The sequence below is a fragment of the Aulonocara stuartgranti genome (genome assembly GCF_965226115.1).
Source record: "Aulonocara stuartgranti genome assembly, chromosome: 11".
NCBI classification, from domain to species: Eukaryota; Metazoa; Chordata; class Actinopteri; order Cichliformes; family Cichlidae; genus Aulonocara; species Aulonocara stuartgranti.
The window spans coordinates 1,226,288-1,249,638 of NC_138947.1; the positions used below are offsets into that span (position 1 = coordinate 1,226,288).

The following is a 23,351-nucleotide window of genomic DNA, read 5'->3' on the forward strand; positions in this document are numbered from 1 at the left end:
TTCTGTAGAAATCTCTATTTTAATGCAGTCAACAGAAATAAAAGGAAAACAAATTCAGATGTGATTAAAGGAGCATATTTACAAAAAGTCTCAGAGATTAAATCTGTTTTTTTAAACACAAGGAATAATTTTCTGTCATTTGCACATTTCATAAAACATACAAACGTCCAAAGAAACGCGTCTTCATTTTCACTGTGCGCCGGTGACCAGCAGGGGTCATGTGACCTGCCTGAACAAACCCCTGTGAGGCCCGTCCGTGCGACGGAGCTCACAGGTGACGATGTCGCGTCTCTTTCAAATCCTGTTTTCGGCGTCGCTCTTCCTCTCGGTGTAAAGCCCCCCCCCCTCCTGCTTCTTCCCTTTTTTCTCGCCTCAGTGGTTCAGGATCATAGGTGGAAGTTTGATGCAGAAACAAAGTGTTTCCCCCCTCGAGGAAAGCGAAAGTTCAGACTCTCCTCTCGAGGCAGCTGGCAGAGACACGCCCTCGGTCTCAGTGTGTCTCAGGCGAGCGTCTGCAGGGTCTGGTAGCCTCTCCTCTTCTGCGCTCGCACCAGAGGCGTCTGAGTGTCCGCGTCTCGAGACGAAAACGTCCTGCGGGCTCGCCGCAGGTACACGCGAATCCATCCGTAGACCAGACAGTTAAAGAAGCCCTGAGAGGCCGAGGTTAACGCCTGAGGACACAAGACACGCTCGGGTCACTGCACGAAAGACACGTGAAACAACCTGAGAGAGGCGTGTGACTACGACAAAAAGAACCACAACGATGAGCCTGAGATATCCTACGTGATGACTCGCACAGAAAGCAACAAAAGACCAGTGAAGCAGTCGAGACGGCACAAAAAGGAAGCTTAATGAGACATAGTTACACAAAGAGAACATTCAAAGACCACAAAATGAGCCCGACACACAAATTCAACCACAAAATGTTCGACTGCTGTCAAAAGATCCAAATCAAACAAACTGTTCAACAGGAAAAGACGACACGCCACCAAAAACAGGCTGAACGAGCTCAGAGCGTAAACGCCGTCGTGTTTCTCTGGTACCGACTCACCTGCAGGATGTACAGCACCACCCCGGCTTTGCCCTGGCACGCCGCGGGATCCGCCACTCGCAGAAACGCCAGGATCACCGCTGAGGAAACAACACGACAAACAAAGACACGCTGAAACCTCGCTGACTGCGTCTGTCGCCAACAAGAACCAATCAGAGTCCGCGCCGAACAAACCTGGACCCCAGCAGAAGACGAAGACCAGCGGGTACAGGACCATCCTCCGGTCCATCACGCTGAACGAGGCCCGCTGCTCGCTGCCCAGGTAACCGTTAGAGGTCACGATGCGCCTGTAAATACAGCGCGCTTTGACCACGAGGACCTGTGGGGGGGGAGAGGGGAGGTCACCTCCACGTGATGTTCGTAGAATAAGACGCGTCTGTGCGACGAGCGTGAACTCACCGTGATGCTGAGGAGGGTGACGAGCACGGTGATGAGGAAGACGGTGATGTGGTAGGTGTGCAGGTACAGGCAGCTTCGGCTCATCGGCTGCTCGTCCGACATCAGGAACAGCGCTCCGGTGTGCATCATCAGACACCTGGTCGGATGTGGAAAAAAGCCCACTGAGCTTCTGCGTGGAAGCAATCGGTGGATTTGCTCGCGGCGTGAACACTTTGTGTTCTGGCCTCACCTGTAGGGTTCGGTAAGGTTGGCCTGACAGTGGCTGATGTTCCCCTCTATGATTACGGGCAGCATCAGCAGCACAGGAAGCAGACTGCAGACACACAGAGCAGGACACACTGTTATCAGTACCACCGTGTGTGTGTTTGCATGCATCCACAGAGTGAGGCTTTGCTGCTCACTCACCATGAAACCAGAGCAACGATTTTACCCGCCGTGCTCACTCGGTTGGAAACCTGCACAAGGATGCAAAATATCACATCAGAATGTATTTATAGAGCACATGTTAAAACAACAGTGTTGACCACAGTGCTTCACAGTAAAAGCATGAGACAGGCGACAACAACAAGCTAGAACAGCCAACTCGTTAGAACCAACAGCCACAGTACAAAGATACGTTTCAGGACGTGATTTAAAAGACTGGATCGACTCGGCGGTACGAACATGAACAGGGAGGTTATTCCAGAGTCTGGGTGCCACGGTTGCAACGGCCCGGTCACCGAGACCTAGGTTGTGCTGGGAGCCTGTGATTGGCCGATCTAAGTGTTCAGCGAGAGAGCTGGATGCTAAATTATTCAGAATTTTAAAAGCGAACAAAAGAATTTTAAAATCTATGCGATATTTAACAGGGAGCCAATGTAGTTTGGCTAAAATTGGAGTGATGCGTTCGTAGATTCTCGTAGCTGTTAAGAGACGCGCAGCTGCATTTTGAATTAACTGAAGCTGGTAAAGAGAAGAGTGTTGGAGGCCCGAGTAGAGCAGTTACAGTCGTCCAGTCTGGATGTGTGCATAAGCTTTTCAAGGCCCTTTAAAATCATTTTAAAGCCTCATGTTTACTGAGACAAACAAAGCTGTTCATGCTGCACCGAAGTGATCAGGTACCAGATCAAAACTATTTTGAAGCATCAGGACCAAACATGGGGAGGTCTGTGCCCCGTCAGGACACTGGAGCATCTTTTTATCCTCTTAGGTTTCCCCACCATTCTACTTTTACCGAGCCTCTGGGAGCTGTGGGCCGCGCAGAGTTTGACCCTGTCAGGTTTGCCCTTTGTGTTATTCTAAAGCTTTATGAGCTGCAAACAAAACCCTGAAAGCTTTGTTTACTACCTGTTGTGTGTGTTTTGCTGCCCTGGCAGCTGGACAGATGTGTCTGTACCTGTACAGAGTATCCATCCATGCAGCTGCAGTACTTCTCCTTGATTCCTTTGTAGAGGTTCCAAATGTAGTAGAGGGTGTAGAAGAAGGAGGCCATGTAGAAAACCTGAAACAGAGTTTGTGATGAGCCAAATCCTCGCTCACGTTCGCCGCGCTGATTTTCTAAACAGGTCACCTGACACCCCGCCCCCTTTTCAGACTTTAATAGAGCGCGAGAGCCAAAAGGGGCAGCTGACCCGGGGTTGTTGCTCTGAGTGGGAGATGTGGGTCAGGAATGTTTTTCTGCTTCCAGGCTGTGTTCTGTCCTGGTTCTGCTGCTCCATTTCATCCCAGAATGACCCAGTTCAGGATCTGGACCTGGTCATCTGGGCCAGAATAGCTCACTCGATAGATATTTGGCAACAGAGACGTCAGCTGTGTCCCAAAACGTCGGCCGCATCCTTCGGAGGACCCGGCCTTCGCGGTCTACGTGGGCCGGGTCCTTCGAAGACCGAGAAGGCCGGAAGTGCGAGACGGTGAAATGGGACGGTCTCGCCTTCAGATCAGCGTCAGCGCTGTGTGGGTGGAGTTTAATAAACTCCACGTCTGCTCCTTGCTATCTAAAATATAACAGGACACTGGAGTAAACTCTCGACTGTCTCACACTTCTGTTTAATCAGTTTTCTGTTTGACGTTTATTCAGCTGTGTGAAAATCCCGGAGGAACCCACCCGATGGATTAATAAAGTTTTATTTAATCTAATAATCTAATAACTTTGATCTCAGCCAAACGATTTACTCCGGAACAAATAAAACACAGAAAAAAGGAAAGTTCTCCGAGTGACTTCAATATCATGTTTAACCTGAGTAGCGACAGAGCGGGGGTCTGAAAACGATGAAGCCGGGAGTCCGCTGCTCTCGCCGGCTGGAGTGACCATTGAACCCCCCGGCTCGCTATCGAGCTGGTGGGTAACAGACGTCTCCGAAAACGTCGGCGCACTTTTGCAAATATGCGATGTCTTGATAAACCGAGCAGATATTTGAAGTTTACAAAGCTACTTTCTCGCCTGGAAATATGCTAAAAGTTTATTTTGTGACCCAGAAAGATTAATAAGAGTAATTTTAAAACTTAGTAGCAGCCGCTATTGTTGGAAACTGAAATTTGGCTGGGCCGCGCTATGAATTCTGGGATATGGTGTGCCACGAAGGACACACCCGACCCATCCTTCAAATTCGGGGAAATGAAGGACGCATTTGAAGGAGTCGACGAATTGGGACAGCCTTCGTCGCCTGGCTGTGACGTGATCGGCCTTCAAACGCGGCCTCCGGAGGATGCAGCCGACGTTTTGGGACACAGCTGTCATTTACCCGCTCGTCCTCAGGTGCTGGATTGGTTGTCATAGAAACAGAGGTAAAACCGCACCCAGTTTTATTTGATGTAAACGGGACTGAACGAGCTGGATGAGTCACTGATGATGAAACATTTAGAGGAGAGAAGCTCAGCAGGTTACGATCCGGACGAGACGCAGCTCAGCTCTGCAGCTCTCCCAGTTTCTCTTTAGTTTTGTTTCCTTGGAGCTGATTGAATTTATTTTTGTTTCTCTTTCAATTTTTCATCACGATTGCTGCCCCGACCTTTCTCCTGCCACTTCCTTTTCCTTTTTTCGGTGATTTGCCCTTTAGCACAAATCCTCTTGGTAAACTTACTCTTGTGTGGTTAAAAAACTCTTTTCTGATAACTATGGATATAATCTGATGACTGCTTTTAGCTGTAAATGTGCTCCACGTGTTAAACATTTGACTTTATTGTGTGAAAGTTCTTGTTTTTTTGGTTCTTGGAACATGCTATTTCAGTTGTGTGTGGGGTCGACTTTGGCTGACTTCTCAGGAAACACTTTGCTTTGAGAATATGGAAATCCCTCGGCAGCTCCACGCTTCACTCTGAAAACTTTCCCCTGAAACAAAGTAAAGAGAACAAAGGCAGCCCGTCTGAAGCGGAGCTTGGTTTTGAACATGTTGGGGTCACGTGATGAAGGTGGAAGTGTTACCAGTGTGGTCTGACCACCGCGCTGGAATCACCTAACCCATCTGGAAAATCGTGTGTGGCGTCGTGTTGTCAGAGCTGCTGCTCCGTCAGATCGGAGTTCGTGCCAGCGATCGGTCTCTGTTTATTTTATTTTAGTAGCTTTATCAATAAAGTTGGCCTGGGGTCCGCACACACACAAACCCTCGGGACCCTCGGGACTTTCAGTTTGATTGTACTCCGTGGGTCACCTTGTCTTACAGTATAACCACAGCAGTCCAGTGTAGAGTTGTTTCACCTGTTCCACGATGTGCAGGTAGTAACAGTGCGTGCTCCGGCTTGTGCAGTCTTTAAAGAACAGGATGGAGCCGATCAGCCAGCACACGGCGAGCAGCAGGTCTGCGACGCTGAGCAGCATCAGAGGCTGCAGCTGCACACACACACACACACACACACACACACACACACACACACACACACACACACACACACACACACACACACACACACACACACACAGGGATTACAGCGTGCTGAGAAAGGATTTTAAAAGCTGGACGGAGGACGGAGCGAGGCTAATGTAGATGACCAGCAGGGGGCGACTCCTGGTTGTAGAGGCAAATCTGATTGGACAGAAGCTTAGGAGAAAACGAGTCTCCTGTTCACCTGAAGACCTTTCTGGTGGGTTTCGCGTCTCACTCAATAAACACGACGGCGGTTTTATGAACCTCATTAGGACTCGAGAAGGGCGGGGCTTCTTTGTGGCTGATCGGGTGTCTTTGTCCTACTTAGAGACTCTTCTGTATAAAACGATGAGTGCACCCAGCGGTTACGTAATGTTTTCATTCTTATCCACATGAAGGTTAGAAAGCAGAACTGAATGTAAACATGTGAATGACAGTACATCTTTACATCTGAGTGTCCTAAAGTGATGCCTCTGCGCCGGGGAAATCTGACCTCGTTGCAGCGTTGAACAATAGGCACAGTGTCAGCGTTCAGCCCCCTCTCATCACGCCTAGTTTCAAATCAGCGGCTCGGGCTGAGGTTTGGAAAAGAGAACTCGATAACACAAAAGGTGATTTCACAGCGGCCACGTCCAGCTTTTATAAGCACTTCCTCTTAATTATTTTAACTTTAAAGTTCAGACCACAGTTTATCTCACACAGTTTGTGCAAAGCGTCAGAGAACAGAGAAGCGGCTGACCTCGGGCTTCCGGCTGAGTCCCCGTAACATCAGGCAGCAGATGATGGAGCCTGAACCCAGAATGCTGCAAACACAAACACACATGATGAGTGGAACCTCACTGGAAGAGCTCGGTGTTTAATAAAGATGGCGTGAAAGAAAAACAGCTGATTGGAACTGCGCCTGCCTCTATTGTCTGAGCGCTGTGACCTCTGACCCCTCAGGTCTTTCCCACTGGTCCCACACTGGGTAAATGAACCAGCAATAAAAGCCTAATGTGCTCTGACGCAGCCCATTACAAACAAGCCTCTGTACAGGAACGTCCAACAGTCCGGCCGAGACGACGACTCGGATTATTAAAAATGCAGGATTTCAGAGTTTTACAGTAAAAAACAGCGTGTAGGTGTTCAGGTTTTAGACAGTAGCTCTGTGGGTCACCTACTCAGTTTGCCTACGTTACATATCAAAAGGTCAAATGTATGTGTCACTAAAATGTAGTTAGAGTATCTTGACTTTCCCAGTCATGTTTCCAGTTTTACTCCTGATAAAAACAGTAATGACGACAGTTACTGCTGCTGAACTTGACTGAAGTCAAATAAGCTCTAAATTACTCATGAATGGCTTTTCTTTACTTTCCAGCTGTGCCTGTGGAGGATGAAGACACTGACCTGAGCACAGCCATGACGAGCTGGATCCAACTGACCACGACGTACACCTGCAGGGAAACAGGCAGGCGGTCAGCAGGCTGACACACACAGACACACACTGAGGTGTCTGCACACGCGCACACAGACACACACACTGCAAACTTCACATTTCTTCACGATGAAGCACAAACATCAAACGCTCTTTTGTTACTTATTCGAGCTCTTAGAGCTGCGTGACTCTTAAAGCGATTGTGCTTTAATCGATGCTGCAGTGAGTGTTCGTCTCTCGGTGAGGTCAGTTAACATCAGCTGCAGATGTGGGAGTGAAAGTGTTAAAAATAGAGACAAACAAACTGTGGGGGAAACACAAAAAACCCCAGAGGAAGTTCAGAAATTCACTCCGAGAGGAGAAAAAGGAAACCGTTGTAGTCTCATTATTACTTCTTTTTAAGATGTCAGTTTAACCGTCTTACACCGATGAGGGTTGAAATTCAGTTTTCAACACACAAAAAGACCAACAAGATAACGGCAAGTGCGCACAACCCTCAAAGTGCCCGCTGACCGCGGCCTCCTCCTACACAGAATAAAACTAAACACGGTCCAAACATCACAAACTGCAGTTCCTCTGACGTCCAGCAGAGGCTGCAGCAGTGACGTTACCGTGGTAACCTCACTGCTAAGTGTAATTCGCAGATTTATCTGGACGTTAGTGAGCAGCAGTTAGCAGGTGACAGCTTTCAACATTCACGAAAGTCATTTTATCTGACGCTCTCACACTCCGATGGACGCGTCACATAACTCGGGGAATAGACCCTGTGCACGAGAAAATGCTAACTTCCTGTTTTAAGAATCACCCATCTTTTAAATACAGTCTGTGAGAATACATCAAAGTATAAATATGAATAAAATGTTTTAAGTAAATGTTTATATTTACTTTATATAAATATAATACATATAATATATATTTAATTATGATCAAGATCAATAGACATTTTAAAATAAACAAATCCATGATTATGTACAAGAGAATAAATACATATAAATATGACTCATCATGGAACTCTTCATACAGCGACCCTGTTTCTCATCACTGAGTCTGTCTCTAATGAGTTGTGCACCAAATGAAGAGTGAGAGGAACCCAGTGTGTGTTTATGATGACTGCTTTCTCTGCTTCTGCATTAAACCATCAGGTTATTATTGTTCAGCGGTGAGCGCGAGCACTTCAAAGCTTTTATTGGAAGTGAAATTTGTGAATTTATTTCACTTCCTTCAGTGAGAGATGCTCGATTTAGTGCAGCAGCACAAAAGTACGAGCTGATTGTTTTACTGGACTTTTGGCAGATGTTGAACTGACGGAGTCTCCGAGTGCAGACGGAACAAACCGAGACTCACCACAGAAAACAAGCCGAACACATCCTGGACGTGGCTCAGAGTAAATCACACTTGGATGGTCTGTTCACACAGAGTAGCAGCGCGGTGTACTGTCCCTTTAAGGCACAGAACGAGCTGCGGCATCACGCGTCTACATCAATATAATCTAATAATACGAGTATGGAAAACAGCTTATCTTTATTCATGCAGCACCAAATCACGACTGTTGTTGTTTATTGTTATTGTATTGTTGTAGATCCCACAATAACACATAGTTCGAGTTTATTTCCACGTCACACCGTTTATCCAGCCGCATGTAAAGCTGCTGAGCTCGTTAAAGTGCTTGAATGTGCGCAGTGATTCTGAGAGCACAGGAGGTGCTGATCGCGATGAGCTCACCTGCGTCCAGTCCTCGGCTCCGGTGGTGTTTGCTGCTGTGTGGTTGGTCATAATCATCTCGTCTGAAGACATCAGAAACTCTCTGAGCATTTCAGATAATCAAGCTGAAGGTGAGAAGGTCACGTGATCGTGCCTGGTCCTGGAGCGGTCAGCTGAGCCTCCCGTAGGCTGTCGGGACCAGCTTTTATCCTGCGGGATGGCACGGTATCCGCTGACCCCGCCCCCGGGGCTCTGACCACGCCCCCTGCCCGTGAGGGGAATACCCACCTGCCTGACGACGCCGCAGCTTCGCTTTTATTAAATTGAATAAATAATTAAATGAAGACGCAGCAGCTGTGAGTACTTCTACTCCAGTACTTGTGTGATATGCTCAGTATTTTCAGTTACTTATACTTTATGTATTAGCTCAGGACTCCTGAGGGAACTGCTGATCTTTTTCCCTGTCCCGTTTGGATCGTTAGCCATCAGAACTATTCCCTGAAGAAAGATGCCAAGCGGATCATCATGGCCGTGCCATGTTGGTCCATTTGATTGACCTTTATTATAATTATGTATTTATTTTATTCAGGGAGAGTGGTGATGGGAGATAAGCCTCCATACCTCGGAGAGCCTGAGATGTTCCCAGAGAGGTGGAGTCTAAGACCCAACCTGACATATAGACGAACAGGCGCACGCAGACACAAACATGCATTCCCACCCCCATATACACATAAACAAATCCTCGGCGCTCACCTGACATGGAGACAGACACTCCCCAAACTTTCTCTACATCCCAGGTCCAGGTACTCTCGCCACAAAGGGGCAAACCGTACCTAGACCCAGGAGATGTAACCCTTTTCCCTGAAGTGGAGACAAGCAGACCGCCCCCTTATCTCCATTAGCAGGTAGGCCCCGCATCCCAGACCCCAATCTGACGGCCAGCACCTCCTCCCAGCCCCGACGGTTAACAGAGAACAGGGGTGAGTGAAGACACTGATATGTAGTGTTGCTGCGTGCTGTTCTAAAGTGCATTTAAAACACAGGAGCGCATGGTCAATGCTCCCTCTAAGCTGCGCGCGTGCGCAATTGCGCACTGCTGGCACGTCTCTGCGCACAAAAAATCCAACCTGAATTGAAACTTAAACTTTAACAATCCTGTTCTGCAGTGTTAGTCAGTGACTGGCTGCTCCCGTATGGGATCAGAACGATGCCACCTCATCCCAAAGTCCAGCCAATGATGCGATTCACATTCGTATATACGCAGCCAATCAACATCGCTGACAGGCTATGACAGCGTCCTTATGTGCGACACCGGTGTTTTAGCAAAGCGGCTGATGTGGAGTGAAGCCACGTTAATGACAACGTGTACAACCATTGGAGATGTGAGCAGGACAGACGGAACAACTGACGGACAAAGTGAGGACTTTATACCAGTTTGTAAATTGTGTTGATCGGCCACGTAAAACCAGAGTTATGATAAAATATCTGCAATGTTTGTTTTTCTTCCTGAATACTGTCGTTGTTTATATTTACTGCAGGAAGAAACGGTAAAAACTGCGTTTGATAAGGATAACGCTCGAAAGCCTGTGAACAAAAACAAACCTCCCCCCAGCCTTTAATGCTGTAATTTGATTATTTTAATAAACATGTAACTTGGATGATTCGATGCTGGCGTGACCACAGTGCACGTCTGCTGTCGCTCACAGTGGTCCGAGTGTCCGCTCAGGGAGTTTGTGTGTTCAGACACATGAAACATTACAGGGAACGTTGGTCACGGTGCTTCCTGCCAGAGAGCAGCATGGCTCCTCCCCAAACCCTCAGTGTCTATACGTGTTTCAAATTGAGAGGTGGGCACCGGCGCCAGAGGTGGGTTTGAATACACAGACCATCCTCTGGATGCCGTGTAGCGTGCCCAGCCCCAAGACCCTATATGTAGGTGTTATGTGAGAGCGTGAGTAATGTGGATGTCTAGGTTGCGGAATAAAATTGAGGCACAGGCGTCCAGAAGGGGACAGAGGGGGAGTGCCCCACCCTAGTGACACACCTGCACCCCAAGCCCTGCATGTGTGTGGGTGTGGTGGAGCGGGAAGAGGGAGGCACCTGAGGATGGGGAGGGAAGAAAGGAAGGGGAAGTGGCCCCTCCCCGGGGCCAGCTGCCCCGCTGACCCCAGTAGGCACCCCCGCTCCCTGGAGTCCACCAAGGCCAGGGGGCCCAGGCCCATCCGGAGCCCATCTGGGGCACCCGGCAGCGGCACCGCCCAGCCCCACATAACCCCGGGCAGCCCCACCCGACCCCATTGCAGAGAAAACTGCACCCGACCCATCATCCAATCATCTCTCAGACTACACAAGACAATAAACACCCAGGTTGAGCTCATTCTCCACCTCTCCTACACCTCTCCCCCACCAGCAGTGAGCTCCTGGAGAGAGGAGACCTCCTGCAAAGATGTTGCTTATCATTTTAATATGTACAAAAATAAAATCAAGACGATGAATTTGAATTAAGAACTCAAAGTCCAAGACGTCAAAAATCTGTTAAATAAGGATACAAAAACAAAGGATATATATCCATTTCTGTTAAATACAACTGATGGAATTTGCAAAGCAAACTAATCTGCGTTGTGTTATTAATAATCTTTAATGTTCGAATAATCTTCACTACCCGGGTCGCCACCGTCACAGACACACTCTGACATGATCGGCTCGATTGTGCCACATGTGCTTCTGTACTGTGAGCTGCCCCCTTTTCAAAGATGTTCAACAATGTCTTCAATAATAATTATAAAAACAAAATTGATCTGGGACACACAGCATCTTCCCCCTGGGCCAGCGCACTTTTGGGCCGATGAGCCGGGCTGCAGGCCCAATTACCAGCCCACAGGGTTGGCCTGGAATATCCAATCAGAGTCCTTAATGACACAGGCCCCTCCCCTAGTTGCTGTTCCAGCTTGTAGAAAAAAATTATTGTGGAAGAAGTTGAAGAAAAGGTGAAGCTAGAAACAATAAAAAGAAATTAAAAGTAGATGCAGCACCGTGTCGAGTTAACCACGTTAGCTGCTGTTAGCTCCTGCACTGTGAACTGTAGTAACAGGCAGTAACCAGGCCTCCACAAGCTGTGGTGACGTGAGGAAGAGACACAGGAAGTGAAATTAACATGGTAAGTAAATAGATGGGGGACATAATTAAGAGAGAACTAAATAAATATGACTTCAGGAAAAACCCAGTGAACTAAAAATATGCAGAACATCTCCAGATGTGTTGACGCGAGCAGCCTGAAGGCCGTGCTGCAGGTGTCTGACACCTGGAGGCGTCAGTGAGGCTCTGTGAGCAGGTGTTTGGCTTCTTCCAAGCTCACAGCAACAGACACGAGCCAGCGCCTGATGAACAGGAGCCGAGTCAGCAGGATCAGCAGAGCTTTTACTCTGAAAGAGCTTCAGTGGTATTTGTTTGTTTGTGTCTCACTGCCATGAATGATCTATGTTCGTGACATCACTAGATGACCAAAACACATCAGGAGTGGAACAGACCACGCCTCGTCCTAGAATCGTTCGGCGGCGCTTTCACGCGTCGGAGCGTTTAAAGAGCTGAGAGCGGCTTCTTCACGCTGAGCTGTCCTGTTTTGGTGCTTTGGAGCAATCCTGGCCTCCTACTGCTTTGCTACAGAATCGTTTAATTCCGGTGCCATCCAGTGGTACCAGGCCTCTTGGCAAATGCCCAATCTGGTGAAGCTCTCTCTGATGGACCCCCACAGTCCAAAACGGCACGCCAAAAAGAAAAAAAAAACAGTGTGCTTACACATTAAACCCACCCCAACCGGTCGCAGCAGATGGCCCCGCCCCTCCCTGAGGCTGGGCGGTTTCTTCCTGTTCAAAGGGAGTTTTTCCTTCCCAGGTGCTTCGTACTGTAGAGTGAAAACTCTGCATCAGCAGAAACAACCACCAACAATCATATGACCCCCTGTGAGCAGCACTTTGGCGACAGTGGGAAGGAAAAACTCATTTTTAACAGGAAGAAACCTCCAGCAGAACCAGGCTCAGGGAGGGGCGGGGCCATCTGCTGCAGCCGGTTGGGGTGAGCGAAGATGTAGCTAAGAATCAGAGGTGGTGCTCTGCACACCACCGAACAGCCCAGAGACGGCGGTCGTTTACCCCATAAATGCATTTGATATGTAAATAATAAAATGCACGAACAGTTTGTGAAGGTCTCAGTTTAATGTTTCAGATTATAAACTCTCTCCATGCTGGGACACCTCAGATTCCTGTCTGCTTCCCACAGACTGAACATGGAAACATTTAAACACAGGAAATATCTACAACTCGTGGGAAAATCCCTCATGGGGAAGTGAAAGGTTTGTTGGACGTGACGTAGAAACTCTCACAGGTATTCTCACCTGGCGGAGATTTCAGTTTCATTCATGGACATAATGGTAAATGGCCTGTATTTGTATGACGCTTTACTAGTCCGTAAGGACCCCAAAGCGCTTTACACTATACACAATCATCCACCCATCCACACACTGGTGATGGCAGCTACATTGTAGCCACAGCCACCCTGGGGCGCACTGACAGAGGCGAGGCTGCCGGACACTGGCGCCACCGGGCCCTCTGACCACCACCAGTAGGCAACGGCTGAAGTGTCTCGCCCAAGGACACAACGACCGAGTCTGTCCGAGCCGGGGCTTGAACCGGCAACCTTCCGATTACAAGGCGAACTCCCAACTCTTGAGCCACGATCGCCACATAATCCCACTCATTTAAGCTCCCTGTTACACGTTGTTGTATTTAACTTGAGCTGCTGTAACAAGAGAAGATAAATCATACCCAGCAGCCACTTTATTAGCTACACCTTGCCAGTACAGGACTGGACCCTGTTTCTTCTTCCCAGCATCGACGAGGTTCTGGAAGCATTCCTCAGAGACTCTCCGTGTTGACGTGACACCATCACAGACTTACTGCAGAGCTGTGGACCGCATCCATGACATGTGGTGACTGTGGAGGCGTTTGGAGGACGGTGAACTTGTCACGGACGTGCCAAGAAACCATCACGCCCTCCCGACAGAGAGATCCTGGATGTTGTGGCAGATATTCTGTAGCTCATCTGCTTCAGGGTGTGATGTGCTCAGAGGCGCTCTTCTGCATACCTTTGTTATAATAAGTTATATAAGTTTGGTCATTCTCCTCTGATCTGGGGCACCACCCGAGCAGTTTCTTCCAGAGATCTGTACTCTGTAAACTCAGCAGCTGTACCTAATAAAGTGGGCAGTGAGTGTAGATATAAAACTTCATAGAGTTCATAGAGGCGTACTGCCACCTGCTGGTAGAAAAATATCAGTCGTGTGACGGGAATATTTCTGTTGTTGACATAATTCCACAGATCTTTCCTCAGGATGCGATGAAGTGTTGGAGCGTTCAGCACTCGTCTTTTAGTGTTTCCTGGTTGTAGTGGAGGAATCTGTGGTTCTGCAGGAACACGCAGCTGCTCGAGCTCCGGAAACAAACTCAGGTTCAGGTTCAGGTGAGCTCAGAGGCTTTAAAGACGTGGTGACTTTAAAAGTGTACAAACTGGTCCAGGGACAGTTTTTTAGTTCAGACTCTACAACAGCACGAAGGCCTCTGTGTAGCTGACCTTTGACCTTCGTGTATCAGCTGTTTTACCTCTATAGAAATGAAATCAGAACCAGGGCTGCTGATGTGTAGCACCAAATATTCAACGAGCACTAAAAGTTTGAAAAACCCTTCGTGACCACGCCTCTCGTTTGAAACACGTGACCTCCAAATGAGAAGCTGTCGGCAAAGTTCAGGGGTCACATCCGGACACGCGTCTGTGGTTCAGGCACCAAAAGCACTTTGGTTAAAGGGTCAGTGTGGTCCAATCAGCCGGCCGGATTGTGGACCGGTGGCTCGTTTGGAGGCAGAGATTCGTTCTGTTACTTGGGATGCTGTTAGCCTAGCTTAGCATACAGGCTGAAGGCTCATGCTTCTTCCTGTTTCTTCACTGCGTCCACGACAGGAATGTAATGACAGCTGCAACAGGAAGTGAGCTGAGGCGGGGCTAACAGCATCTCAGAACCTTTCCTTTAACACAGATTTAACTGAGCGCGTCCTCTGAAGTCCTTCTAATATCTGAGGCTGAACTCACACTGGTTTCACTGGTTACTCGCTGACTTTTGTCCACACTGGTTTTCCCAGCACGGGCCTCCCTCTCTCACCGCTTTCAGAGACTCTCATTGGTCGAGGAGGTCCCGGCCTCCCTCAGCCCGGCTGGCTGCAGCTCGTGCTTCTTCATGTGCTTCCTGAAGACTCGGGCTCCGCTCAGGTTCTTCTGGCAGATGTCGCAGAAGTACGGCCGAGCCTCCGAGTGCACGTCCACGTGGTAGGTGAGCTCGAGGGCGCGGCTGAAGCTCTTGCTGCACAGCGGGCACTGGTAGCGGACGCCCGAGTGCGTCAGCTGGTGCTCTTTGAGCGAGCTGCGCTGCTTGAAGGTCTTGGGACAGATGGGGCACTGATACGGCCGGGCGTCGGTGTGCAGACGCTGGTGCCGGCGCAGCGCGCTGGAGAAGGTGAAGCTCTTGCTGCAGATGCTGCAGGTGTAGGGTCTCTCTCCCGTGTGGATCCTCTGGTGCTCTGTCATGTGCACGTGCTGGATGAAGCTCTTCCTGCAGGTGGGGCACTGAAAGGGACGCTCGCCCGAGTGGATCCGCAGGTGCTTCTGCAGCGCCGACGCTTTGAAACAGTCGCGCCCGCAGACGGGGCAGCAGTGCCGTGATTTCCCATCAGCCCCACTGTCGGCCTGTGGATTCAAGGGTCCGCGAGGACTTGTGGGCCCATCGCGATCTAAGGATCCATCAGGGTGTAAAGGTACATCAGGAACTGTGGGCCCGTCAGGGTCTGTGGATCCGTCAGGGTCTGTGGGCCCGTCAGGGTCTGTCAGAGACATCAGAGAGAACTCAGAGGAACACCGACTGCTGCTGAGGAGAGTGCCTGCAGGCTTTATGAGGGCAGTCAGCGTTTCAGGGTCAAACATGCAGCCATCCAATCATCATTTAGAAAAAAACCAAACTGCCGCTGCCCTCACAGAGCCAGTCGGGAACAATCAATAACTAATTAGTTAAAGATGAAGACTCACTGCCGCGCGCTGGCCTCCAGTCCTCTTCCTCACCATCAGAGTTTATCAGCCCGCTCACGTCTGGCTCTTTATGCTCCTCGCTGTTGCCCCGCCCCTCAGTGGGGCGGGGTTTGTTAACAGAGGGCTCAACTCCGGTGAAAACATCTACGGAGGTCTGTAGAAGTAGACAAAGACAGGAGGAAATCAAACTACAGTTAAATGTTAGCGTGATTATGTCTCCAGATAAATGGAAGTAATTTAAAATCAGTGTGACGTGATGTGAATGGCGAGCACGCGGGTTCACACAGAGGACCGGAGCGTCTGTCGGTGAGGCCTTTCATTTACAGCTGCTGCGTTCTGTGCTGACCTCGCTCTGCACCTCAGACCTGCACACAGGTTCACCTGAGACCAGCTGTTTTCTTACCTGCTCATTCACGCCTTCATCCACCTCCTCCTTCTTCTTCATCCCCAGCTCCACCTTCCCGCCCTCGATCTTCATGTCGAACCAGAACACCTGAAAGATGCACAAAATCTGATCTGAGTGCAGTTTCTATCTCCCGCCTTCAGTCAAACGCACGCTCAGATGAAAGAGGTTTGAAGTCTGGGCGTCACCTTGTCGGCGGGGTCGGCGATGAGCCCGTCCCTGATGTGGGTCCTCATGTGCTGGCGCAGCAGGCAGGGCTTCAGGAAGCTCCGGGGGCAGATGCTGCAGGCGTGCGGCTTGTCGGCCATGTGGGTCTTCCTGTGCACTCGCAGGGTGGCCGCGCTGCTGAGGATCTTCGCGCATACCGGGCAGCGGTGCGGCTTCTCCGAGTCGTGGACCTTGGCGTGCTCCAAGAGAGCCGACATCCCCGGGAAGCTCCTCCCACAGCTGAGGCAGCTGTGGGAGGAGCTTTCCTTCGGAGTATCGGTGCTCCCGTCTGAGGACGAACAGGAAGAGGGAGTGAAGGACGTGCGTAACTCAGCTGTTCATGTCACCTGGTGCCGTATCGTTAAAGCTCGCTTCAGTGTAAACCTGAGCTCCACGGTTCCTTCAGCCTGTTCCCACCCACACAGATTTACCCACTGCCACAGCCCACCCGAGTGACGCTGACCAGTGTGAGAGGAACTTGTTCCACTTTCTAAAACACAACAATAAGCTCAGTCACTTTAAATGTCACATCCTTTTTCTTATTTTGGTCCCTGATGCAGAATTATTCACAATCACCGGACCTGACAACCCTCTGCAAACGTCCTCCACAGCTGTTCAGACCTCACTGCTCTCTCCAAACATCACTCAGTTCATGCCGCACTAAATTCACTCACACAGCTCAGTCTCGATCTCACCACACTGCCTAACGCCCGAGTCCTCGCCAGCTAATCTGCTGTAGGACACGCAGGAGCACGCCAACATCCAACAGCAGCACACCGGCGCCGAGGAAAGGTGTTAGCTGAGATGTGACGGATGTTCAGGGATAACGTTTACACTCTGGAGTCATTCAGGAGAAAAAGCCTCCGTGGATTCTCACAGACTAAAAGGACGGACAGCTAAACTGTGGAGAACATAACGTGTGGCATGAAATGAAAAGCTGCTTTGCCGCAGCGCGAACGGGCCGACCAGTCTGAAACGAGGAGCTGGAGTTTCTCACCGGTCGCCGAGTCTGCGTTCCCGTTCTCCACTTTCATCCCGCTGAGCGATTCACCCGTTTTCTGGAACAGAGCGCAGATCTGAGGTCAGTTTACCTGCATCAGCTGTGAGCAGATTATGAAGCTAACCTGCGGCTCCTACATTTCAAACACGTCCTCCATTGAGGACGTCAAATAATCCTCTTACATTCTGCACTTATTTCCAATTTCTGCATGTTTCTGAAGTCGAGGCTGACTGCTCACCGGCTGGTCTGAAGGCTGTGATTGGTCGTCAGCGGCGGCGGTGCTGCACTCTTCCCTGCCGTGGATCTCCTGATGCTTCCTCAGCACTCTGAGCACAGAGAAGCGCTTCATGCAGACGTCGCACTGGTACGGCCTCTCTCCGGTGTGAGAGCGCATGTGCTCCTTCAGCCGCGACGCTCGGCCGAACTCTCGGCCGCAGACGCCACAGGTGAACTGCTGCGCCCTCTGGTGGAGCTGCCGGTGCTGCAGCAGCTTCTCCACAGACAAGAAGTCCTTCTGACACAGGAAGCAGTGAAGATTCATCTCCCCCTGAGTTTCAGACAGACGGAGAACAACCTGAAGCTTCAACTTTTAGCTCAAACCAACTCACAGCAGCAGCTTTACATCTTTACAAGGAGGAAGACAGAACCAGGCTCGGGAAGAGAAAGCAGAGAATAAACAGGTAATGCTGATAATGTCTGTCTGAGTGCAGACGAGACACCCGATATCTCGCCCTCTGTGGCGACACGTTGTGTCTTAAAATAAAGACCTGAGAATCGAATCGCAGACTCGGGGGTCAGAAGGGCGTCGACTACGATAATGAGTCCGACCTGGAGTTGAAGAGACAAAATGATCCCTGAGAGGAACCAGGAGAGCAGAGGGGACCCTGTCCCAGCGCTCTGCTGTCAGGTTAACACCTGGTGTTCAACATCTGGTTCTCCAGCTGTGGGGGGACACGTTACTGTTCGACTTCACTGGGAATTGTCTGATGTTTCCTCAGAGAACGTCAGTCTTCCTTCTCTCTCCCCAACCAATCACAGCAGATGGCCCCGCCCCTCCCTGAGCCTGATTCTGTCCGAGGTTTCTTCCTGTTAAAAGGGAGTTTTTCCTTCCCACTGTCGCCAAAGTGCTGCTCATAGGGGGTCATATGATTGTTGGGTTTTCTCTGTATGTATTGTTGTAGGGTCTACTGTACAATATAAAGAACCTTTGGAGCTTTAAAACTGAATTGGATCGCTGTGAGCTCCACCTCCAAACAGAACTTCGGACTTGGTGTTTCTCCTGTTATCCGTCCGAGTCCTGAATTCTGCTTGACTGGTCCAAATGAATTCCCGCCTCTTTTCCCAGAATTTCAGTGTGAAGTTGGAGGAGGTCAGGGCAAAGCGTGACACTAAGTGAAACTAAGTGAATTTACGCTTCAGTTCGTTGAGCTTGAACCTGATTTTATTGCTTATGACAGACAGAAACTGCGAGGAGCGGCGCGTGAGCCAGAAACAGCCAATCACAGCGAGCCTCTCGCCTACTTTAAGTCACGACACAAAAGGAAAATGTGACACTTCTAAGGAAACTGTTCACACAGACCAATCCCTCCTTTCACACTCTTCCAGCAGTCATGTGACCACACCTGTGTAACACTCACCTCTCCGTCGACACCTTCGACTTTGACCACCTGGATCTGCTCGGCGTGCTTCTGCAGGTGTTTCCTCAGCAGACCCGGCCTGTTGAAGCTCTTGCCGCACAGCGAGCAGGGGTGCGGCTGCTGCCCCGTGTGCAGCCTCACGTGATCCCTGAAGGACGACGCCGTGGAGAAAACCTTCTCGCAGACGGAGCAGGAGTACAGGTTCTGTCCCGTGTGGGTTTTCTGGTGGTCGACGAGCCCCGTCCTGGAGGCGAAGCTCTTGGGGCACAGCGAGCAGAGGAACGGCCTTTCTCCAGTGTGAGTGCGCTCGTGCTGGACGAGGTGGCGCCGCTGGACGAATCCTCTCCCGCACACCGAGCAGCAGTGGGGTTTCTCTGCGGCGTGGCCGAGCCGGTGACGCCGCAGGCAGCTGAGCTGGGCGTAGCTGACACCGCAGTCGGGGCAGGAATACGGCTTCTCTCCGGTGTGAACCCGCTGGTGGACCGCCACGTTTATCTTCTTTGTGAAGCGTTTGCTGCACAGCGAGCAGCTGTACGGCTTCTCGCCCGTGTGGGCGGTCATGTGATCGACCAGGCGGGAGGGACGCGAAAACTCCCGGCCGCATACCGAGCACCGGTGGCGGCGCTTTGACCGGTGAGCGCTGTCTGAAGCCGGTTCATCTGGTACAGAGAGACTCTGCACACCTGGATCGAGCCCCGCCCCTGCAGGACACAAACACATAAATGATCATTAAAATCACGTTTTATTTTATTATTTTTATTTATTTATTTTTTGATGTTGGAGTGTTTATTTTTAAAATCTAACCTTTGACTGTTGAATGAAATGTGAAGATAGTAATGGGTGAGGACAGTGATGAGACCACTGGGATTATCTTAGCATGGATACTTTATACTTATAAAGTAATTATATTAGCACATTTTCCCCAGTGTGTAGAAGAGATAAGCAATGCCTAGTGCTGAAGGTTACAGTCCCGCTGTTCTTTCCCCAACATAACCACTCAGACTGGCCATAATCATTCTCATTTCATATGGCGCAGTCCCAGGCAGTGCCATGTAATTGTACTCGCAAAGAGCCGTGTAATATTATGCACACCCTAGAAAGAATGTATCAGAAGAATATTACACATGCTTTTAAAATGTCCTTTTACAGTAATGACACTGACATTGCTGTGGCAGTTGAAGGGCACACAGTGGGGTTGCATAATCTGCAAACTGGGAGGAATAAAAAAATGTATAAAGATATATTTTAAAGTTTTGTGGGATCAACTTAGTATTTCAAATCCCCCTTAAATGAACATAGACTAGTCAGGTGGACACAATGTCTTGCATATTTTTCTATTTGCTATAGAAAAGTAGTAGCTCAATTTTGTTTCCTATTTTCTTTTTTTTTCTTTTTTTTGGCCTGTCCCGTTTGGCTCTTTTGCATCAGAATTATTGTCTAAAGGCAAAGAAAGATGCCCAACGGATTTACTTTACCAAACTGACCATCCCAGCCTTGCCGTAATGGTCCATTTGATTCACCTTTTATTGTTTATTTTATTTTCACTTACTGAATGCGGGACAGACTTGACTGGGGGAAAGAAGGGGAGAAAGAGAAATCACGTTTTAAAGGATTTCAACTTTCAATATGAATCACGTGAAAACCAATCAGAAGAGCAGCGGTAGAGGAGGACGCTGGGCAGACGCTCCTCCTGCAGCCTGTTGCTGATACCTGCAGAGCTGTTGGATCCAGCCTTGGCCTGATATCAGCGCTCCCCCCGTAACTCCGCTCTGACACTAAAATAACCCAACGAGGGTCCCTAACCTTGAGCAGGGAGCTGCTGACAGTCCTCTCCTGTTTCCTCAGGCTCCTCCTTCACTCCATTCATCTCCTCATGCTCTCCTCCTCCTCAGTGTTGATGCGTCTCCTTCAGGCTTCTGAAATAATAATAATAATAATAATTGCATTTATATAGAGCTTTTCGAGACCCTCAAAGCGCTTTACAATCCCACTATTCACTCACTCTCACATTCACACACTGGTGGAGGCAGCTACAGCTGCAGCCACAGCTGCCCTGGGGCAGACTGACAGAGGCTGCCATATCGCACCATCGGCCCCTCTGGCCAACACCAGTAGGCGGTAGGTGAAGAGTCTTGCCCAAGGACACAAGGACCAGGACAGAGAGAGCTGGGGATTGAACCAGCGACCTTCCGGTCCCTGAACCACATTCGCTCCGACCAATAAACAATTGTTCACAAGCTTCCTGCTCACAATGAAAGCACCACAGAGTGTTAGTGTGCAGACGTACCTGAAGCCTGGTTGGTTTCCTCTGAGATGAGCCGCATGAAGCCGCCGTCGCCCGGCTGGAGTGAATCCTCACACTGAGACAGAAGCAAACATTAATCAACCTTAAACGTTCGTCAGCGTCTGCGACACCACTCTGTCCTGATGACACACCGATGAGCCAGCGTGGCTCACCATCATCAGGAGTCTTCTCTCATTCCTCTGTCCTCGTGACCTGAAAAGAAGCCTCGGCGCTCCACGCTGACGGATGTTTCACTGATCGGTCGCTTTGAATCAGCTAGATCGATACACCGCAGCCCCGCCTCCTCTCCATTTGCACACAGCATCACTCAGCTTAACTTCATCATCCTCCGGACCTCTCCACGTATCACTGGACGCCTCCTCCCCACAGACCGCTACCCTACTGGGGGCCACTTCTCCAACAGAAGGGAAACAAGGAGAATTTAACCTTTATCTGTTCAAATCATGGTCAGTATGTGCGAGGTGGTCAGGAGGTCCAAAAGTGAGTCTGCAGCCATCTGTGAGACATGGTGGAGGCTCTGTCCTGGTTTCAGCTGCATGTCAGCCAGCGTTGGAGAGCTTTGATCAAACTGATCAAGTATGATCATCAGAGTTTGATCCACCATGCAGGAACATCTAGAAACATCTGATTGGCAGCACCTGCCAACGCAGTGAAAGCACATCTGGATAGAAACACATGCAGTGGATCGCCACAGGCAGTTTTAGACTCAGATCAATTGTGGGATTAAGTACTGAACAGTCGTGAGCAACGTGATGCTGCCGCACAGTCGACGGCAAAACGACACGGGAAGCCGAGCTCGACTCCGCGGGTACCGCATGCTGCGCTCTGTTGGTCACAGGGAGCTGAGATAAAGAAACACATCGGTGCGTTTGTAAGAACACTGTTATTATAACGTTACAGGACACTGTGCCAGCGCTACAGGACGAAAGAGACTGAACAGAAAATGTGAATGTACCTTTAAGCTTCATGCTATTAAAAAGTCACTTTATAACAAAATAAATACAAACCAACAAAAATATCTTTCATACAAAAAGTAAACTTTGTTCAAATGTGTATTGTCCACATGAACAGTATGTTTGAAATCCATTTGTACGTTTTATTTTTAAATGTTCAATTAATTTTGTTTGTGCTCCAAATAAATTAGAAATTGCCCTCTTCTCTTGTTCTGTGCCCCACCTGAGCCCCAGGTGTGGGACCGTCACTGTGGAACACCATAAGTCATGGATGGGCCTCCCCAGAGCCCGGACCCCTGAAGCAGTGTGGGATCATCCTGACAGGGAACAGAACAACCGGCAGAAACATCCAAAGCAGCAGGCTGGAGAGCTGCTGGAGGAAGCTGCCCGAGTGGTTCAGTGTTTGCACATATTTCACGTTTTCATCACAGAACATAAAGAAATGAGAGGTGGCTCAAGACTTTTGCACAGCGCTGTGTGTCTTTGTCTGCTCTCACTGTCTGTTTCTTCTTCCTTTACCGCACGGTGAGCATTAAAGTGTGTGTTCGGAGCTTCCTGATCACACAGACAGCAGCTCGGAGCTCACGCTGATGGTTTTTGGTGCTTTAACTCGGAGCATCAAACGGACAGCCAGCTAGCCCATCAGCTAGCCTAGGAGCTAGCCCGCTATGTTAACGTAAAGCGTTCAGAGAGAAGCCCGGAGCTTCAAACACACTCGTCCGTACAGAATGGGCAAAGAAACGCCCGAAAAAGGATCTAAACCCGACGGTGTTACAGGAGCATCCCTGACAGCAGAGCGGCTGATGCTTAGCTGTGAGTGCGGCTAGCGCATGCTAACGCTAATTAGCTGTGATGGAGGCGGAGCGCCGGTTTAAAGGCTTCACAGCCGCCTTTGGCGAGCTAACCTGCAGGTGTACGGATGGAGCTCTCACCTGTCTGTCAGCAGCACTCACACCGACTCCAGGAGAACTGAAAACCGGAGAATGTTTTTAAAAAAATGAAGAGCCAGACAGCAGGTGAGTCCCAACTGAACCCAACAGTGCTGCCGCCGCTGGCCGGAAGGTGAACTACAACAACACTGCAGCGAGAGGCGGGCGTCCGCGTGCGCTCACGCACACTTGAGGTGACACAAAAGGAGCCAGATGTTTCCATCTACGTCATCATACTTCACCTCAGCCTCACCAACATCTGCAGCAGCTTCACAGTCACCTGTGAACTCTGCGGGTGAGACTGCAACAACCTGGAGGTTACTCACCTGGAACTCATGGACAGGTTATCACACAGGTCAAGCCAAGGCCTTTATTTTATTCTTCCTCC

General features: G+C 49.7%; 2 protein-coding genes across 4 annotated transcripts; both read right to left on the reverse strand.

Moving 5' to 3' along the window:
* Positions 1 to 9,149, reverse strand: tmem116 (transmembrane protein 116). The gene is made up of 11 exons (XM_082552008.1): positions 8,426 to 9,149; positions 6,676 to 6,722; positions 6,029 to 6,092; positions 5,124 to 5,255; positions 2,826 to 2,930; positions 1,856 to 1,905; positions 1,680 to 1,763; positions 1,451 to 1,586; positions 1,226 to 1,370; positions 1,052 to 1,131; positions 1 to 671 (listed from the first exon to the last, which is right to left on the reverse strand). Exons 1-11 carry the CDS (start codon positions 8,513 to 8,515, stop codon positions 501 to 503), a joined length of 1,104 nt encoding a protein of 367 aa, XP_082408134.1. The 5' UTR covers positions 8,516 to 9,149; the 3' UTR covers positions 1 to 500.
* A 3,447-nt stretch (positions 9,150 to 12,596) lies between these two features.
* Positions 12,597 to 23,241, reverse strand: LOC309717431 (uncharacterized protein). 3 transcript variants are annotated; one of them, XM_082552005.1, is made up of 11 exons: positions 22,967 to 23,241; positions 21,234 to 21,472; positions 21,064 to 21,136; positions 20,580 to 20,692; positions 18,777 to 19,477; positions 17,378 to 17,686; positions 17,137 to 17,197; positions 16,121 to 16,428; positions 15,933 to 16,022; positions 15,530 to 15,683; positions 12,597 to 15,327 (listed from the first exon to the last, which is right to left on the reverse strand). In XM_082552005.1, exons 4-11 carry the CDS (start codon positions 20,641 to 20,643, stop codon positions 14,618 to 14,620), a joined length of 2,397 nt encoding a protein of 798 aa, XP_082408131.1. In that variant the 5' UTR covers positions 20,644 to 20,692; positions 21,064 to 21,136; positions 21,234 to 21,472; positions 22,967 to 23,241; the 3' UTR covers positions 12,597 to 14,617. The 3 variants fall into 3 exon arrangements, with proteins under 3 accessions (XP_082408131.1, XP_082408132.1, XP_082408130.1); XM_082552006.1 differs by lacking the exon at positions 21,234 to 21,472 and having other exon boundaries at positions 12,597 to 15,309; XM_082552004.1 differs by lacking the exon at positions 21,234 to 21,472 and having other exon boundaries at positions 22,967 to 23,240.
* Positions 23,242 to 23,351: the final 110 nt, after the last annotated feature.

What these genes read in the sequence shown, in the direction of transcription:
- LOC309717431 (XM_082552005.1), bottom strand. Translation starts at nt 20,643, where the DNA reads ATGAATGGAGTGAAGGAGGAGCCTGAGGAAACAGGAGAGGACTGTCAG. An exon ending in TCGAAGGTGTCGACGGAGAG is followed by an intron (nt 17,687 to 18,776) that starts GTGAGTGTTACA and finishes TCTGAAACTCAG; the next exon opens with GGGGAGATGAATCTTCACTG. An exon ending in ATGAAGGCGTGAATGAGCAG is followed by an intron (nt 15,684 to 15,932) that starts GTAAGAAAACAG and finishes CTACTTCTACAG; the next exon opens with ACCTCCGTAGATGTTTTCAC.
- tmem116 (XM_082552008.1), bottom strand. Translation starts at nt 8,515, where the DNA reads ATGCTCAGAGAGTTTCTGATGTCTTCAGACGAGATGATTATGACCAAC. An exon ending in TGGATGGATACTCTGTACAG is followed by an intron (nt 1,906 to 2,825) that starts GTACAGACACAT and finishes ATCCTTGTGCAG; the next exon opens with GTTTCCAACCGAGTGAGCAC. An exon ending in AACCTTACCGAACCCTACAG is followed by an intron (nt 1,587 to 1,679) that starts GTGAGGCCAGAA and finishes ACATCCGACCAG; the next exon opens with GTGTCTGATGATGCACACCG.